This window comes from Oncorhynchus keta, unplaced genomic scaffold, assembly GCF_023373465.1.
Source record: "Oncorhynchus keta strain PuntledgeMale-10-30-2019 unplaced genomic scaffold, Oket_V2 Un_contig_20425_pilon_pilon, whole genome shotgun sequence".
Lineage (NCBI taxonomy): Eukaryota > Metazoa > Chordata > Actinopteri > Salmoniformes > Salmonidae > Oncorhynchus > Oncorhynchus keta.
Genome location: NW_026282000.1, coordinates 76,466 through 95,614, shown reverse-complemented (window position 1 = coordinate 95,614; position 19,149 = coordinate 76,466). Strand labels below are relative to the sequence as shown.

General features: G+C 40.4%; 1 protein-coding gene across 1 annotated transcript in view; it reads left to right on the top strand.

The window, feature by feature from the left end:
• Positions 1-19,149, top strand: part of LOC127920733 (leucine-rich repeat serine/threonine-protein kinase 1-like) — a gene marked incomplete at its 3' end in the record, with an annotated part of 102,782 nt that overhangs the window by 7,878 nt on the left and 75,755 nt on the right. Inside the window, 6 exon segments of the mRNA XM_052504765.1 lie at positions 1,173-1,345; positions 2,877-3,000; positions 3,140-3,299; positions 6,550-6,826; positions 7,561-7,732; positions 10,269-10,435. Coding sequence (XP_052360725.1) covers positions 1,173-1,345; positions 2,877-3,000; positions 3,140-3,299; positions 6,550-6,826; positions 7,561-7,732; positions 10,269-10,435 — 1,073 coding nt within the window.

Genomic DNA, 19,149 nt, shown 5'->3' with positions numbered 1-19,149 from the left:
AATGATTTGATCTGAATTGACTCCACTATCTTTTCATGGCTACGACATCTGTCTGTCAATATTCTATACAAATAATTCATTTTATTCTATAGGTGTTATACAACAATGGTAAAAAGTATTTGAGAGAATAAAAGAGCCTCAATCATATTTTTCAAATGACTCTGACAGGTGTCAGGGTTTTAACTACAAAGGTCATGTCTATTTCCACTGTGGGAAGGAACGGTCAGGTCATAGGACGTGGATGAGTCGTCCAGTCTGGCCACAATGACCTTTTGGATTGTAAATGTCAAATCTGTTGAAGTAAAACATCAAGAAAAGTGACCATAACACCTTCATAGCCTGGAAATGACTGTGTCCTCATTCTCCACCTTTCTGATCCAAGTGTGCACTTGTTCACTTCCCTTCATCAATTTAAAATGGACTGATCAAATCAAATTGTATTTGTCAAATGCTCCGAATACAACAGGTATTCTGTGAAATGCTTACTTACAAGCCTTAACAAACAATGCAGTTTTACTAAATAAAATAAAATAAAAAATAAAAGAGCAACAATAAAAGAACAATGACACACACACTGTTGTAGGAAATATAGTGGAAACTCACTTACACAATCCAAGGAATCCACAGAAGAATTGATTTAGATAAACAATCACGTTATAATACTTTATTACTGTCCCCAAAAAATGTATTGTCCAAGTCAGTGTGTTGTATTTATTTAGATGAATATCCCACCAGCTACTGGCTGAGAGGGAGATCAGGGTGAAGTACTGGGCCACAGGGTCAGAGCAGTTATTTGGGGTCATACCCTACAGGGCCTTCACAAAGAATTCATACTCCTTGACTTATTCCACATTTTATTGTGTTACAGCCTGAATTCAAAAAGGATTCAATAGATTTGTTTCTCACCCATCTATAGACCATACCCCATAATGACAAAGTGGAAACATGGTTTTCTACATTTTTTGTGCAAATGTATTGAAATTGAGAAATATTTAATCTACATAAGTATTCACACCCCTCCAAATTGCATCCAATTTCCCTTGATCATCCTTAGAATGTCACTACAACTTGATTAGATTCAGTCTAACACAACAAAATGTGGAATAAGTCTGTGTGAATACTTTTTGAAAAGCATTGTATATGACCTCTGAAGTTGAACTTTTGACCTGTAGGCGCGTGCCCCTAACTCTGCAGTGGTGGTGGTGGGCACCCACCTGGACCTGATCGACACCAAGTTCCGTACAGAGCGGGTGGCCACTCTGAGGGCCTACATCCTGGCACTATGCAGGTCTCCATCAGGCGCCAGGGCCAGTGGCTACCCAGACATCACCTGGAAACACCTGCAGTGAGTCATACACAGAGACCGTAGGACACACACACAGACACACACAGTCTCACACACACACACACACACACACACAGTCTCACACACACACACACAGTCTCACACACAGTCTCACACACACACACACACACACACACACACACACACACACACACACACACACACACACACACACACACACACACACACACACACACAGTCTCACACACACACACACAGTCTCACACACACACACACAGTCACACACACACACACACACACACACACACACACACACACACACACACACACACACACACACACACTCACACACACACACAGTCTCAGACAGTCACACACACACACAGTCTCACACACACACACACACACACACACACACACACACACACACACACACACACACACACACACACACACACACACACACACACACACACACACACACACACACACACACACACACACACACACACACACACACACACAGTCTCACACACAAACACACACACACATAGTCACCCCACACACAGAGTCAGGTTACCGCACACATAGTTTCGATTGGCATGAAAGTGTGTGTGTGTGTGTGTGACTGTGTGTGTGTGTGTGTGACTGTGTGTGTGTGTATATCTGACTGTGTGTGTGTGTGTATCTGACTGTGTGTGTGTGTGTGTGTGTGTGTGTGTGTGTGTGTGTGTGTGTGTGTGTGTGTGTGTGTGTGTGTGTGTGTATATCTGACTCTGTGTGTGTGTCTTCGTGTGTATATCTAACTCTGTGTGTGTACATCTGACTCTGTGTGTGTGTCTTCGTGTGTATATCTAACTCTGTGTGTGTATATCTGACTCTGTGTGTGTGTCTTCGTGTGTATATCTAACTCTGTGTGTGTATATCTGACTGTGTGTGTGTGTCTTCGTGTGTATATCTAACTCTGTGTGTGTATATATCTGACTCTGTGTGTGTGTCTTCGTGTGTATATCTAACTCTGTGTGTGTATATCTGACTCTGTGTGTGTGTCTTCGTGTGTATATCTAACTCTGTGTGTGTATATATCTGACTCTGTGTGTGTGTCTTCGTGTGTATATCTAACTCTGTGTGTGTATATATCTGACTCTGTGTGTGTGTCTTCGTGTGTATATCTAACTCTGTGTGTGTATATCTGACTCTGTGTGTGTGTCTTCGTGTGTATATCTAACTCTGTGTGTGTATATATCTGACTCTGTGTGTGTGTCTTCGTGTGTATATCTAACTCTGTGTGTGTGTATATCTGACTCTGTGTGTGTGTCTTCGTGTGTATATCTAACTCTGTGTGTGTATATATCTGACTCTGTGTGTGTGTCTTCGTGTGTATATCTAACTCTGTGTGTGTATATATCTGACTCTGTGTGTGTGTCTTCGTGTGTATATCTAACTCTGTGTGTGTGTATATATCTGACTCTGTGTGTGTGTGTATATATCTGACTCTGTGTGTGTGTCTTCGTGTGTATATCTAACTCTGTGTGTGTGTATATCTGACTCTGTGTGTGTGTGTATTCAGTGAGGTATCGTGTAAGACCCAGGAGGGTCTGGATGGTCTGAAGAGGTTGATCTTCCAGGTGGCCTGCTACATGAAGGACAACAGCAGCAGTTCAGCTAGCGGACACAAGCTACTGGGCAGACTGGTAAGTGTGTGTGTGTGTGTGTTTTTGTTTGTGCACGTGTGTGCATGCATGCTTATGTATAAAGCTCTTCTGTGGGTAACCCCATACGCAAAAAAAAATTGTTATAACCTCTCAATAAACACTCTATAACCCTTCATAGATCCCAAAGAGCTACCTTACACTGCAGCAAGCGGTGCTAGATGAGAGGGGTCGGCGGGACACAGAAGACGAGGTCCAGTACCTGACAGACGCACAGCTGGACCTCGTCATAGAGCAGAACCCAGGAAGTGACATCAAAGACTACGAGGACCTGCAGACCGGTGCCAAACCCCTCCTTTTTCAACATTATTTAATTTTCTACATTTCATTAAAGGCCCAGTTCAGTCAAAACGTGATTTTCCAGTGTTTTATATATATTTCCACGCTATGAGGTTGGAATAATACTGTGAAATTGTGAAAAAGATGATAATGCTCTATTAGTATAAGAGCTGAAATTTCTGACAGTTTTGGTGGGATGGAGTTTTGGCCTTCCATGGTGACATCACCACGCAGTAAATTAGTTAATAGACCAATAAGAAAGAGATTTCCAATCCTCTCTCCCAATAACAGCAAATGTCAGTTCGCCCCTCCCCAGTCAGACCACTTCCAGACATTCCTAGCTAAATTCTTGCAGGAGAAATTGCCCTTTGCTAAGAAGCTGTTTCTCTTTCTTTTTGACCATTATAATTGAAACAATCGCTGTGAGGTAGGAACATTTCATTCGTCCATTGTTGACATAGTCCCAAAATGTTTTGCATGTCAGCTATCAAGTTTTCAAGATGTATAACTTTCAAAATAAAGAAATACAGCAGGTATGATGCTAAACGCAGCATAGGATGCTAAACGCAGCATAGGATGCTAAACGCAGCATAGGATGCTAAACGCAGCATAGGATGCTAAATGGGATGCTAAATGTATCATAGGGTGCTAAATGTATCATAGGGTGCTAAACGCAGCATAGGATGCTAAACGCAGCATAGGATGCTAAACGCAGCATAGGATGCTAAATGTATCATAGGGTGCTAAACGCAGCATAGGATGCTAAATGCAGCATAGGATGCTAAATGCAGCATAGGATGCTAAATGTATCATAGGGTGCTAAACGTATTTAAAAAAAATATATATATTTCACCTTTATTTAACCAGGTAGGCTAGTTGAGAACAAGTTCTCATTTGCAACTGCGACCTGGCCAAGATAAAGCATAGCAGTGTGAACAAACAACACAGAGTTACACATGGAGTAAACAATTAACAAGTCAATAACACAGTAGAAAAAAGGGGAGTCTATATACAATGTGTGCAAAAGGCATGAGGAGGTAGGCGAATAATTACAATATTGCAGATTAACACTGGAGTGATAAATGATCAGATGATCATGTACAGGTAGAGAGAGATATTGGTGTGCAAAAGAGCAGAAAAGTAAATAAATAAAAACTGTGGGGATGAGGTAGGTGAAAATGGGTGGGCTATTTACCAATAGATTATGTACAGCTGCAGCGATCGGTTAGCTGCTCAGATAGCTGATGTTTGAAGTTGGTGAGGGAGATAAAAGTCTCCAACTTCAGCGATTTTTGCAATTCGTTCCAGTCACAGGCAGCAGAGTACTGGAACGAAAGGCGGCCGAATGAGGTGTTTGCTTTAGGGATGATCAGAGAGATACACCTGCTGGAGCGCGTGCTACGGATGGGTGTTGCCATCGTGACCAGTGAACTGAGATAAGGCGGAGCTTTACCTAGCATGGACTTGTAGATGACCTGGAGCCAGTGGGTCTGGCGACGAATATGTAGCGAGGGCCAGCCGACCAGAGCATACAAGTCGCAGTGGTGGGTAGTATAAGGTGCTTTAGTGACAAAACGGATGGCACTGTGATAAATTGCATCCAGTTTGCTGAGTAGAGTGTTGGAAGCAATTTTGGAGATGACATCGCCGAAGTCGAGGATCGGTAGGATAGTCAGTTTTACTAGGGTAAGCTTGGCAGCGTGAGTGAAGGAGGCTTTGTTGCGGAATAGAAAGCCGACTCTTGATTTGATTTTCGATTGGAGATGTTTGATATGGGTCTGGAAGGAGAGCTTGCAGTCTAGCCAGACACCTAGGTACTTATAGGTGTCCACATATTCAAGGTCGGAACCATCCAGTGTGGTGATGCTAGTCGGGCATGCGGGTGCAGGCAGCGATCGGTTGAAAAGCATGCATTTGGTTTTACTAGCGTTTAAGAGCAGTTGGAGGCCACGGAAGGAGTGTTGTATGGCATTGAAGCTTGTTTGGAGGTTAGATAGCACAGTGTCCAATGACGGGCCGAAAGTATATAGAATGGTGTCGTCTGCGTAGAGGTGGATCAGGGAATCGCCCGCAGCAAGAGCAACATCATTGATATATACAGAGAAAAGAGTCGGCCCAAGAATTGAACCCTGTGGCACCCCCATAGAGACTGCCAGAGGATCGGACAGCATGCCCTCCGATTTGACACACTGAACTCTGTCTGCAAAGTAATTGGTGAACCAGGCAAGGCAGTCATCCGAAAAACCGAGGCTACTGAGTCTGCCGATAAGAATATGGTGATTGACAGAGTCGAAAGCCTTGGCAAGGTCGATGAAGACGGCTGCACAGTACTGTCTTTTATCGATGGCGGTTATGATGTCGTTTAGTACCTTGAGTGTGGCTGAGGTGCACCCGTGACCGGCTCGGAAACCAGATTGCATAGCGGAGAAGGTACGGTGGGATTCGAGATGGTCAGTGACCTGTTTGTTGACTTGGCTTTCGAAGACCTTAGATAGGCAGGGCAGAATGGATATAGGTCTGTAACAGGATGCTAAATGTATCATAGGATGCTAAATGTATCATAGGATGCTAAATGTATCATAGGATGCTAAATGTATCATAGGATGCTAAATGTAGCATAGGATGCTAAATGTAGCATAGGATGCTAAATGTAGCATAGGATGCTAAATGTAGCATAGGATGCTAAATGTAGCATACCTGCTGTATTTGTGTATTTTGAAAGTTATATATCTAGAAAACTTGATTGCTGTCATGCAAAACATTTCAACAATGGACTAATGAAAGCAACACCAAAAGAGTTCTGGTGTGGAATGTTCCTTTAATTGTTACCCTGAAATGATTTGATATCGAGATAAACAGATGCATTGGTACTTTTTTTTTGAATGGTTTTATACACAGTTGCACATTCTCTTCAGGTTGGCTTTCTCATCCTTTTACATATTATGTAGACCAGGGGCCACTAACCTCGGTCCCCTTGGAGAGGTACAACTAACCCTCCTGGTTTAACTAACCATACTATATCATATCATTGTCCAGACTATTATATAAAATGTTCCTGATGAATATATTCCTCTTCATTTTCCCTCCCTCCATCTTGACTGTTTTAGTTATTTTTATAGTGCTACTGATCTGAATTGCTGCATTGTTGGGAAAGAGAAAGAAAGCAATTTCACTGTACTTGTGCAAGTGACAATAAGAACTTGAAACTTGATCTCTTCTCTCCCTCTCTCCTTCCCTCGTGCCTCTCTCCAGCCATCAGCTTCCTGATCGAGACAGGCACCATCCTCCACTTCCCAGACACCAGTCACGGCCTGTGTACCCTCTACTTCCTCTGTCCCGTGTGGCTGTCGGACTGTCTGGAGCGGATCATCCACCTGAAGAGCTCCCGATCGGTGGCCTGGAATGGGGTGATCCGAGCGGAGGATCTACGCATGCTCCTGGTGGGAACGGGCTTCACCCAGCAGACGGAGGAGCAGTACTTCCAGTTTCTGGCCAAGTTTGAGATTGCTCTGCCTGTGGCCAGCGATAGGTAGGGACGGGCCGTTCTCTGAGCTGGGCCCTGGGCCATGTTCAGCAGAGCATAACATCGTGCACCGTTCAGATGGAACTGTGTCATGTAGAACAAGCCTGCCTCTGATTTGTAGAATAAGGAATCAAGTCAGCTCTATTCATGACATTTCTATCTGCATCATTCCACTATGTTTGCTTACAGAACTTGGGCCCAGCGACATGGAGACTGATTCTCAGATATGATGTGCACTATCGTGCTGACCCGAACTGAACTGTTCAGGCTCCTACTTTCTTTTCACAATGCACTTTGTAGCACGGCTTATCTCTCTGAAAGCAAACAGAACTGACCCTATAACATATCTCATATATCTGCCCCACCTCGTTCCCCTTATGGACATCCATAACTTGTAACTCTACCTCTGTCCTGCTCCTCCTACACCATTACCTGCTCCCCCACCTCCTTCCTCCTAAACCTGCTATGGACATTCATGGTTTCCTTATATTCCTCCTCTACATTTAACTCTACCTTTTCTCCTCCTCTACAGTTACCTCCTCCCCCACCTCCTTCCTCCTAAACCTGCTATGGACATTCATGGTTTCCTTATATTCCTCCTCTACATTTAACTCTACCTTTTCTCCTCCTCTACAGTTACCTCCTCCCCCACCTCCTTCCTCCTAAACCTGCTATGGACATTCATGGTTTCCTTATATTCCTCCTCTACATTTAACTCTACCTTTTCTCCTCCTCTACAGTTACCTCCTCCCCCACCTCCTTCCTCCTAAACCTGCTATGGACATCCACGGCTTCCGTCAAGAGACGGCCAACTCCATCCAGCGCCTCTTCAAGATGAGCTTCGTGCCAGCGGGATTCTGGGAACGCTTCATCGCCCGCATGCTCATCAGCCTCAACGAGATGGACCTCCAGGTAACAGGGTTTCATACCCACTCCTGCATGGGCAGTTTAACAGGGTTTCCCGGTGACACCTGCAAGGGCATTGAAAAGACTGTATAGAAGAGTGTAGAACTCGTACAGTCCATTACTTTTGAAAAGATCCACATGTGCTACCTGGATTATGCTAGTTGATATTTATGTTACTGTCTGATGCCAGTTATGTAAATACATGGAGGATATTCACAAGACTGAGTATATAGCATATGTATTTATGCTCTTCAATAAAACATTTTTCTAACCTATACTATATTCAATAGGTTTTGTAGCATTATGGTGGGGGCAGGCAAAAGACACAATGCAAGACAATTGTGTATGTTGTGCTCACAGGCTTGTACCGATTCTTAAAACGATTCCTTTCTGTGTCGTCCTCGTCCTTTGAGCCTAAGAGTAATGCTACGAGTTCTCTCTGTGTCGTCCTTTGAGCCTAAGAGTAATGCTAAGAGTTCTCTCTGTGTCGTCCTTGGCCTTTGAGCCTAAGAGTAATGCTACGAGTTCTCTCTGTGTCGTCCTTTGAGCCTAAGAGGAATGCTAAGAGTTCTCTCTGTGTTGTCCTAGTCCTTTGAGCCTAAGAGGAATGCTGAGAGTTCTCTGTGTCGTCCTAGTCCTTTGAGCCTAAGAGGAATGCTAAGAGTTCTCTGTGTCGTCCTAGTCCTTTGAGCCTAAGAGGAATGCTAAGAGTTCTCTGTGTTGTCCTAGTCCTTTGAGCCTAAGAGGAATGCTAAGAGTTCTCTGTCGTCCTAGTCCTTTGAGCCTAAGAGGAATGCTAAGAGTTCTCTGTGTCGTCCTAGTCCTTTGAGCCTAAGAGGAATGCTAAGAGTTCTCTGTGTTGTCCTAGTCCTTTGAGCCTAAGAGGAATGCTGAGAGTTCTCTCTGTGTTGTCCTAGTCCTTTGAGCCTAAGAGGAATGCTAAGAGTTCTCTGTCGTCCTAGGCCTTTGAGCCTAAGAGTAATGCTAAGAGTTCTCTCTGTGTCGTCCTTTGAGCCTAAGAGGAATGCTAAGAGTTCTCTGTCGTCCTAGTCCTTTGAGCCTAAGAGGAATGCTAAGAGTTCTCTCTGTGTCGTCCTTTGAGCCTAAGAGGAATGCTAAGAGTTCTCTCTGTGTCGTCCTTTGAGCCTAAGAGGAATGCTAAGAGTTCTCTCTGTGTCGTCCTTTGAGCCTAAGAGGAATGCTAAGAGTTCTCTCTGTGTCGTCCTTTGAGCCTAAGAGGAATGCTAAGAGTTCTCTCTGTGTCGTCCTTTGAGCCTAAGAGGAATGCTAAGAGTTCTCTCTGTGTCGTCCTTTGAGCCTAAGAGGAATGCTAAGAGTTCTCTCTGTGTCGTCCTTTGAGCCTAAGAGGAATGCTAAGAGTTCTCTCTGTGTCGTCCTTTGAGCCTAAGAGGAATACTAAGAGTTCTCTGTCGTCCTAGTCCTTTGAGCCTAAGAGTAATGCTAAGAGTTCTCTCTGTGTCGTCCTTTGAGCCTAAGAGGAATGCTAAGAGTTCTCTCTGTGTCGTCCTTTGAGCCTAAGAGTAATGCTAAGAGTTCTCTCTGTGTCGTCCTTTGAGCCTAAGAGGAATGCTAAGAGTTCTCTCTGTGTCGTCCTTTGAGCCTAAGAGGAATGCTAAGAGTTCTCTCTGTGAGGAATGCTAAGAGTTCTCTGTGTCGTTGAGCCTAAGAGGAATGCTAAGAGTTCTCTCTGTGTCGTCCTTTGAGCCTAAGAGGAATGCTAAGAGTTCTCTCTGTGTCCTTTGAGCCTAAGAGGAATGCCTTTGAGCCTAAGAGGAATGCTAAGAGTTCTCTCTGTGTCGTCCTTTGAGCCTAAGAGGAATGCTAAGAGTTCTCTCTGTGTCGTCCTTTGAGCCTAAGAGGAATGCTAAGAGTTCTCTGTCGTCCTAGTCCTTTGAGCCTAAGAGTAATGCTAAGAGTTCTCTCTGTGTCGTCCTTTGAGCCTAAGAGGAATGCTAAGAGTTCTCTCTGTGTCGTCCTTTGAGCCTAAGAGGAATGCTAAGAGTTCTCTCTGTGTCGTCCTTTGAGCCTAAGAGTAATGCTAAGAGTTCTCTCTGTGTCGTCCTTTGAGCCTAAGAGGAATGCTAAGAGTTCTCTCTGTGTCGTCCTTTGAGCCTAAGAGGAATGCTAAGAGTTCTCTGTCGTCCTAGTCCTTTGAGCCTAAGAGTAATGCTAAGAGTTCTCTCTGTGTCGTCCTTTGAGCCTAAGAGGAATGCTTGGCCTTAGAAACCTGATGACAAGAGTTCTCTCTGTGTCGTCCTTTGAGCCTAAGAGGAATGCTAAGAGTTCTCTCTGTGTCGTCCTTTGAGCCTAAGAGGAATGCTAAGAGTTCTCTCTGTGTCGTCCTTTGAGCCTAAGAGTAATGCTAAGAGTTCTCTCTGTGTCGTCCTTTGAGCCTAAGAGGAATGCTAAGAGTTCTCTCTGTGTCGTCCTTTGAGCCTAAGAGTAATGCTAAGAGTTCTCTCTGTGTCGTCCTTTGAGCCTAAGAGTAATGCTAAGAGTTCTCTCTGTGTCGTCCTTTGAGCCTAAGAGGAATGCTAAGAGTGAGCGGAGGAGGACCACGGTGATCTACAGTTTTGCGGGAACAGGTAGCCAACAGAGGCACCGCTGTAGCACCTTCAGAGTCCGCCGCAGTCAGACCATCTACTGGAGAGAGGGACTACTGGTCACCTTTGATGGAGGGTATTTAAGGTGAGAGACTAAGGGTACACTGGGGTAACTTACTTGAAATGCATGTGTGTGACTCGAATGTTCAAGCAAATCTTCCATTGACACCAATGCATAATGTTTGAGTTAGGATTTGGCTAACCTCGTCCACAGGCTATTGTGCACGGCGCATATAAGCCTGGGATTTCAACAATTCAAAGTTGGCCTTAGTGGGAGTGACCATAGATTTCTATGGCAGTGACCAAGTATCAAGTATTTGTCATCATATAATTTCAACGAATCACACCACTGCGATCCGTGGGGAGGGTTAGGGGGAAGGTGTTGTGGGAGATGATTGGTTGATAAATGAAGCCGATTTAAGCCAATACCTATGCTCCGGGAGTTTCTCCTGGTCTTTCTGTATTGGCTAATGAAGGCCAAGTTTGACGCGTTAGTCTTTGCTCATTTGGGCAAAAGTGTCTGGGAACGAGATTAGGATTTGGCCCACTGTTAAGTAAATACATATTGTATTCTTTACTGTATAGCACCTTTTCACAAACACATGCTCTGTACAACAAGGTGTAGATTTCTCATCCATCAGGATGCGTGCCAAACCACAGCCGTGTGTCTCCACCCCAGACCCGGCTAAACGAGCAGGCCTAATTAATCAAACCCAGAGCTGGCTCAGCATTGCATACAGGGCTAATTAGCCAAGCCAGGCACTTAATGATGAGTCTTTAAAACATGCACATGTACTCTTATTATGTGCTTCATTGTGTAATTATTAGAGAAAGAGATGAAAAGTGCTACATAAAATGACTTCCATATTATTACTGGTATATTCCCTAAAACAGTGTGTCTGTCTTTCTCTTGACTTCCATATTATTACTGGTATATTCCCTAAAACAGTGTGTCTGTCTTTCTCTTGACTTCCATATTATTACTGGTATATTCCCTAAAACAGTGTGTCTGTCTTTCTCTTGACTTCCATATTATTACTGGTATATTCCCTAAAACAGTGTGTCTGTCTTTCTCTTGACTTCCATATTATTACTGGTATATTCCCTAAAACAGTGTGTCTGTCTGTCTTTCTTGACTTCCATATTATGGTATATTCCCTAAAACAGTGTGTATATTCTGGTATATTCCTAAAACAGTGTGTCTGTCTTTCTCTTGACTTCCATATTATTACTGGTATATTCCCTAAAACAGTGTGTCTGTCTTTCTCTTGACTTCCATATTATTACTGGTATATTCCCTAAAACAGTGTGTCTGTCTTTCTCTTGACTTCCATATTATTACTGGTATATTCCCTAAAACAGTGTGTCTGTCTTTCTCTTGACTTCCATATTATTACTGGTATATTCCTAAAACAGTGTGTCTGTCTTTCTCTTGACTTCCATATTATTACTGGTATATTCCCTAAAACAGTGTGTCTGTCTTTCTCTTGATATTCTTCTGTCTTTCTCTTGACTTCCATTATTACTGGTATATTCCCTAAAACAGTGTGTCTGTCTTTCTCTTGACTTCCATATTATTACTGGTATATTCCCTAAAACAGTGTGTCTGTCTTTCTCTTGACTTCCATATTATTACTGGTATATTCCCTAAAACAGTGTGTCTGTCTTTCTCTTGACTTCCATATTATTACTGGTATATTCCCTAAAACAGTGTGTCTGTCTTTCTCTTGACTTCCATATTATTACTGGTATATTCCCTAAAACAGTGTGTCTGTCTTTCTCTTGACTTTCCATATTATTACTGGTATATTCCCTAAAACAGTGTGTCTGTCTTTCTCTTGACTTCCATTATTACTGGTATATTCCCTAAAACAGTGTGTCTGTCTTTCTCTTGACTTCCATATTATTACTGGTATATTCCCTAAAACAGTGTGTCTGTCTTTCTCTTGACTTCCATATTATTACTGGTATATTCCCTAAAACAGTGTGTCTGTCTTTCTCTTGACTTCCATATTATTACTGGTATATTCCTAAAACAGTGTGTCTGTCTTTCTCTTGACTTCCATATTATTACTGGTATATTCCCTAAAACAGTGTGTCTGTCTTTCTCTTGACTTCCATATTATTACTGGTATATTCCCTAAAACAGTGTGTCTGTCTTTCTCTTGACTTCCATATTATTACTGGTATATTCCCTAAAACAGTGTGTCTGTCTTTCTCTTGACTTCCATATTATTACTGGTATATTCCCTAAAACAGTGTGTCTGTCTTTCTCTTGACTTCCATAGTATTACTGGTATTACTGGTATATTCCCCTAAAACAGTGTGTCTGTCTTTCTCTTGACTTCCATATTATTACTGGTATATTCCTAAAACAGTGTGTCTGTCTTTCTCTTGACTTCCATATTATTACTGGTATATTCCCTAAAACAGTGTGTCTGTCTTTCTCTTGACTTCCATATTATTACTGGTATATTCCCTAAAACAGTGTGTCTGTCTTTCTCTTGACTTCCATATTATTACTGGTATATTCCCTAAAACAGTGTGTCTGTCTTTCTCTTGACTTCCATATTATTTCCCTAAAACTGGTATTCCATTCTGGTATATTCCTAAAACAGTGTGTCTGTCTTTCTCTTGACTTCCATATTATTACTGGTATATTCCTAAAACAGTGTGTCTGTCTTTCTCTTGACTTCCATATTATTACTGGTATATTCCCTAAAACAGTGTGTCTGTCTTTCTCTTGACTTCCATATTATTACTGGTATATTCCCTAAAACAGTGTGTCTGTCTTTCTCTTGACTTCCATATTATTACTGGTATATTCCCTAAAACAGTGTGTCTGTCTTTCTCTTGACTTCCATATTATTATTATATTCCCTAAAACTGGTATATTCCCTAAAACAGTGTGTCTGTCTTTCTCTTGACTTCCATATTATTACTGGTATATTCCCTAAAACAGTGTGTCTGTCTTTCTCTTGACTTCCATATTATTACTGGTATATTCCTAAAACAGTGTGTCTGTCTTTCTCTTGACTTCCATATTATTACTGGTATATTCCCTAAAACAGTGTGTCTGTCTTTCTCTTGACTTCCATATTATTACTGGTATATTCCCTAAAACAGTGTGTCTGTCTTTCTCTTGACTTCCATATTATTACTGGTATATTCCTAAAACAGTGTGTCTGTCTTTCTCTTGACTTCCATATTATTACTGGTATATTCCTAAAACTGTGTCTGTCTTTCTCTTGACTTCCATATTATTACTGGTATATTCCTAAAACAGTGTGTCTGTCTTTCTCTTGACTTCCATATTATTACTGGTATATTCCCTAAAACAGTGTATATTCCTAAAACAGTCTGTCTTTCTCTTGACTTCCATATTATTACTGGTATATTCCCTAAAACAGTGTGTCTGTCTTTCTCTTGACTTCCATATTATTACTGGTATATTCCCTAAAACAGTGTGTCTGTCTTTCTCTTGACTTCCATATTATTACTGGTATATTCCCATAAAACAGTGTGTCTGTCTTTCTCTTGACTTCCATATTATTACTGGTATATTCCCTAAAACAGTGTGTTCTGTCTTTATTCCCTAAAACAGTGTGACTTTCCATATTATTACTGGTATATTCCCTAAAACAGTGTGTCTGTCTTTCTCTTGACTTCCATATTATTACTGGTATATTCCCTAAAACAGTGTGTCTGTCTTTCTCTTGACTTCCATATTATTACTGGTATATTCCCTAAAACAGTGTGTCTGTCTTTCTCTTGACTTCCATATTATTACTGGTATATTCCCTAAAACAGTGTGTCTGTCTTTCTCTTGACTTCCATATTATTACTGGTATATTCCCTAAAACAGTGTGTCTGTCTTTCTCTTGACTTCCATATTATTACTGGTATATTCCCTAAAACAGTGTGTCTGTCTTTCTCTTGACTTCCATATTATTACTGGTATATTCCCTAAAACAGTGTGTCTGTCTTTCTCTTGACTTCCATATTATTACTGGTATATTCCCTAAAACAGTTACTTTCTCTTGGGTATATTCCCTAAAACAGTGTGTCTGTCTTTCTCTTGACTTCCATATTATTACTGGTATATTCCTAAAACAGTGTGTCTGTCTTTCTCTTGACTTCCATATTCCATTACTGGTATATTCCCTAAAACAGTGTGTCTGTCTTTCTCTTGACTTCCATATTATTACTGGTATATTCCCTAAAACAGTTACTTCCATATTATACTGGTATATTCCCTAAAACAGTGTGTCTGTCTTTCTCTTGACTTCCATATTATTACTGGTATATTCCCTAAAACAGTGTGTCTGTCTTTCTCTTGACTTCCATATTATTACTGGTATATTCCCAGTAAAACAGTGTGTCTGTCTTTCTCTTGACTTCCATATTATTACTGGTATATTCCCTAAAACAGTGTGTCTGTCTTTCTCTTGACTTCCATATTATTACTGGTATATTCCCTAAAACAGTGTGTCTGTCTTTCTCTTGACTTCCATATTATTACTGGTATATTCCCTAAAACAGTGTGGTCTTTCTCTTGATTCCATATTATTACTGGTATATTCCTAAAACAGTGTGTCTGTCTTTCTCTTGACTTCCATATTATTACTGGTATATTCCCTAAAACAGTGTGTCTGTCTTTCTCTTGACTTCCATATTATTACTGGTATATTCCCTAAAACAGTGTGTCTGTCTTTCTCTTGACTTCCATATTATTACTGGTATATTCCTAAAACAGTGTGTCTGTCTTTCTCTTGACTTCCATATTATTACTGGTATATTCCCTAAAACAGTGTGTCTGTCTTTCTCTTGACTTCCATATTATTACTGGTATATTCCCTAAAACAGTGTGTCTGTCTTTCTCTTGACTTCCATATTAAAACAGTTACTGGGTATATTCCCTAAAACAGTGTGTCTGTCTTTCTCTTGACTTCCATATTATTACTGGTATATTCCCTAAAACAGTGTGTCTGTCTTTCTCTTGACTTCCATATTATTACTGGTATATTCCCTAAAACAGTGTGTCTGTCTTTCTCTTGACTTCCATATTATTACTGGTATATTCCCTAAAACAGTATATTCCATATTATTACTAAAAAACAGTGTGTCTGTCTTTCTCTTGACTTCCATATTATTACTGGTATATTCCCTAAAACAGTGTGTCTGTCTTTCTCTTGACTTCCATATTATTACTGGTATATTCCCTAAAACAGTGTGTCTGTCTTTCTCTTGACTTCCATATTATTACTGGTATATTCCTAAAACAGTGTGTCTGTCTTTCTCTTGAAAACATATTATTACTGGTATATTCCTAAAACAGTGTGTCTGTCTTTCTCTTGACTTCCATATTATTACTGGTATATTCCCTAAAACAGTGTCTGTCTGTCTTTCTCTTGACTTCCATATTATTACTGGTATATTCCCTAAAACAGTGTGTCTGTCTTTCTCTTGACTCTGTATATTCTTGTGTCTCTTGACTTCCATATTATTACTGGTATATTCCCTAAAACAGTGTGTCTGTCTTTCTCTTGACTTCCATATTATTACTGGTGTCTGTCTTTCTCTTGACTTCCATATTATTACTTATATTCCAGTGTGTCTGTCTTTCTCTTGACTTCCATATTATTACTGGTATATTCCCTAAAACAGTGTGTTGGTCTTTCTCTTGACTTCCATATTATTACTGGTATATTCCCTAAAACAGTGTGTCTGTCTTTCTCTTGACTTCCATATTATTACTGGTATATTCCCTAAAACAGTGTCTGTCTTTCTCTTGACTTCCATATTATTACTGGTATATTCCCTAAAACAGTGTGTCTGTCTTTCTCTTGACTTCCATATTATTACTGGTATATTCCCTAAAACAGTGTGTCTGTCTTTCTCTTGACTTCCATATTATTACTGGTATATTCCCTAAAACAGTGTGTCTGTCTTTCTCTTGACTTCCATATTATTACTGGTATATTCCCTAAAACAGTGTGTCTGTCTTTCTCTTGACTTCCATATTATTACTGGTATATTCCCTAAAACAGTGTGTCTGTCTTTCTCTTGACTTCCATATTATTACTGGTATATTCCCAGTGTAAAACAGTGTGTCTGTCTTTCTCTTGACTTCCATATTATTACTGGTATATTCTGGTATATTCCCTAAAACAGTGTGTCTGTCTTTCTCTTGACTTCCATATTATTACTGGTATATTCCCTAAAACAGTGTGTCTGTCTTTCTCTTGACTTCCATATTATTACTGGTATATTCCCTAAAACAGTGTGTCTGTCTTTCTCTTGACTTCCATTATTACTGGTATATTCCCTAAAACAGTGTGTCTGTCTTTCTCTTGACTTTCTTACTTGACTTCCATATTATTACTGGTATATTCCCTAAAACAGTGTGTCTGTCTTTCTCTTGACTTCCATATTATTACTGGTATATTCCCTAAAACAGTGTGTCTGTCTTTCTCTTGACTTCCATATTATTACTGGTATATTCCCTAAAACAGTGTGTCTGTCTTTCTCTTGACTTCCATATTATTACTGGTATATTCCCTAAAACAGTGTGTCTGTCTTTCTCTTGACTTCCATATTATTACTGGTATATTCCCTAAAACAGTGTGTCTGTCTTTCTCTTGACTTCCATATTATTACTGGTATATTCCCTAAAACAGTGTGTCTGTCTTTCTCTTGACTTCCATATTATTACTGGTATATTCCCTAAAACAGTGTGTCTTTCTCTTGTCTTATTCTGTCTTTCTCTTGACTTCCATATTATTACTGGTATATTCCCTACTTCCATATTATTACTGGTATATTCCCTAAAACAGTGTGTCTGTCTTTCTCTTGACTTCCATATTATTACTGGTATATTCCCTAAAACAGTGTGTCTGTCTTTCTCTTGACTTCCATATTATTACTGGTATATTCCCTAAAACAGTGTGTCTGTCTTTCTCTTGACTTCCATATTATTACTGGTATATTCCCTAAAACAGTGTGTCTGTCTTTCTCTTGACTTCCATATTATTACTGGTATATTCCCTAAAACAGTGTGTCTGTCTTTCTCTTGACTTCCATATTATTACTGGTATATTCCCTAAAACAGTGTGTCTGTCTTTCTCTTGACTTCCATATTATTACTGGTATATTCCCTAAAACAGTGTGTCTGTCTTTCTCTTGACTTCCATATTATTACTGGTATATTCCCTAAAACAGTGTGTCTGTCTTTCTCTTGACTTCCATATTATTACTGGTATATTCCCTAAAACAGTGTGTCTGTCTTTCTCTTGAGTGTGTCTGTCTTTCTCTTGACTTCCATATTATTACTGGTATATTCCCTAAAACAGTGTGTCTGTCTTTCTCTTGACTTCCATATTATTACTGGTATATTCCCTAAAACAGTGTGTCTGTCTTTCTCTTGACTTCCATATTATTACTGGTATATTCCCTAAAACAGTTATTTTCTCTTGACTTCCATATTCTGGTATATTCCTAAAACAGTGTGTCTGTCTTTCTCTTGACTTCCATATTATTACTGGTATATTCCCTAAAACAGTGTGTCTGTCTTTCTCTTGACTTCCATATTATTACTGGTATATTCCCTAAAACAGTGTGTCTGTCTTTCTCTTGACTTCCATATTATTACTGGTATATTCCCTAAAACAGTGTGTCTGTCTTTCTCTTGACTTCCATATTATTACTGGTATATTCCCTAAAACAGTGTGTCTGTCTTTCTCTTGACTTCCATATTATTACTGGTATATTCCCTAAAACAGTGTGTCTGTCTTTCTCTTGACTTCCATATTATTACTGGTATATTCCCTAAAACAGTGTGTCTGTCTTTCTCTTGACTTCCATATTATTACTGGTATATTCCCTAAAACAGTGTGTCTGTCTTTCTCTTGACTTCCATATTATTACTGGTATATTCCCTAAAACAGTGTGTCTGTCTTTCTCTTGACTTCCAGCATATTGAGATACTTTCTCTAATGAAACATGCTATGATGAAATATTATTATGATTACCTGTACCTAATGATACCTCTGAAAAAGTGCACATCTGAGTGTTGTCAGTAGGTTCTAAGGCTCTTAGTTAGCCCATACAGTACCTTCAGCAACGCCATCAGGTTCTTCAGAGGGACACCTTTAGGGAACAAATTACCTTTAGGGAACCAAGCACCTTTAGAGAACAAACACCTTTAGAGAACCAAGCACCTTTAGAGACCCAAGCACCTTTATTGAACAAACACCTTTAGAGAACCAAGCACCTTTAGAGAGAACCAAGCACCTTTATGGAACAAAGCACCTTTAGAGACCCAAGCACCTTTATGGAACAAAGCACCTTTAGAGAACCAAGCACCTTTAGAGAACAAAGCACCTTTAGAGAACCAAGCACCTTTAGAGAACAAAGCACCTTTATAGAACAAAGCACCTTTAGAGAACCAAGCACCTTTAGAGAACAAAGCACCTTTAGAGACCCAAGCACCTTTAGAGAACAAAGCACCTTTAGAGACCCAAGCACCTTTAGAGACCCAAGCACCTTTAGAGAACCAAGCACCTTTAGAGAACCAAGCACCTTTAGAGAACCAAGCACCTTTAGAGAACCAAGCACCTTTAGAGAACACATCTGGGAACATAAAGAGAGTGTGGGGATTCTCAACTCCTTTCTTCTACGTTGTTGCATTTTTGTGTGTTAACATTTGTATTATTATGTTATCAACTTAATTGTTTACGTTGTCGCATTTTGAGGTCACTAAGGACCTTTTTCCTGGGCACGGATTAAAGGGGAAGTTCA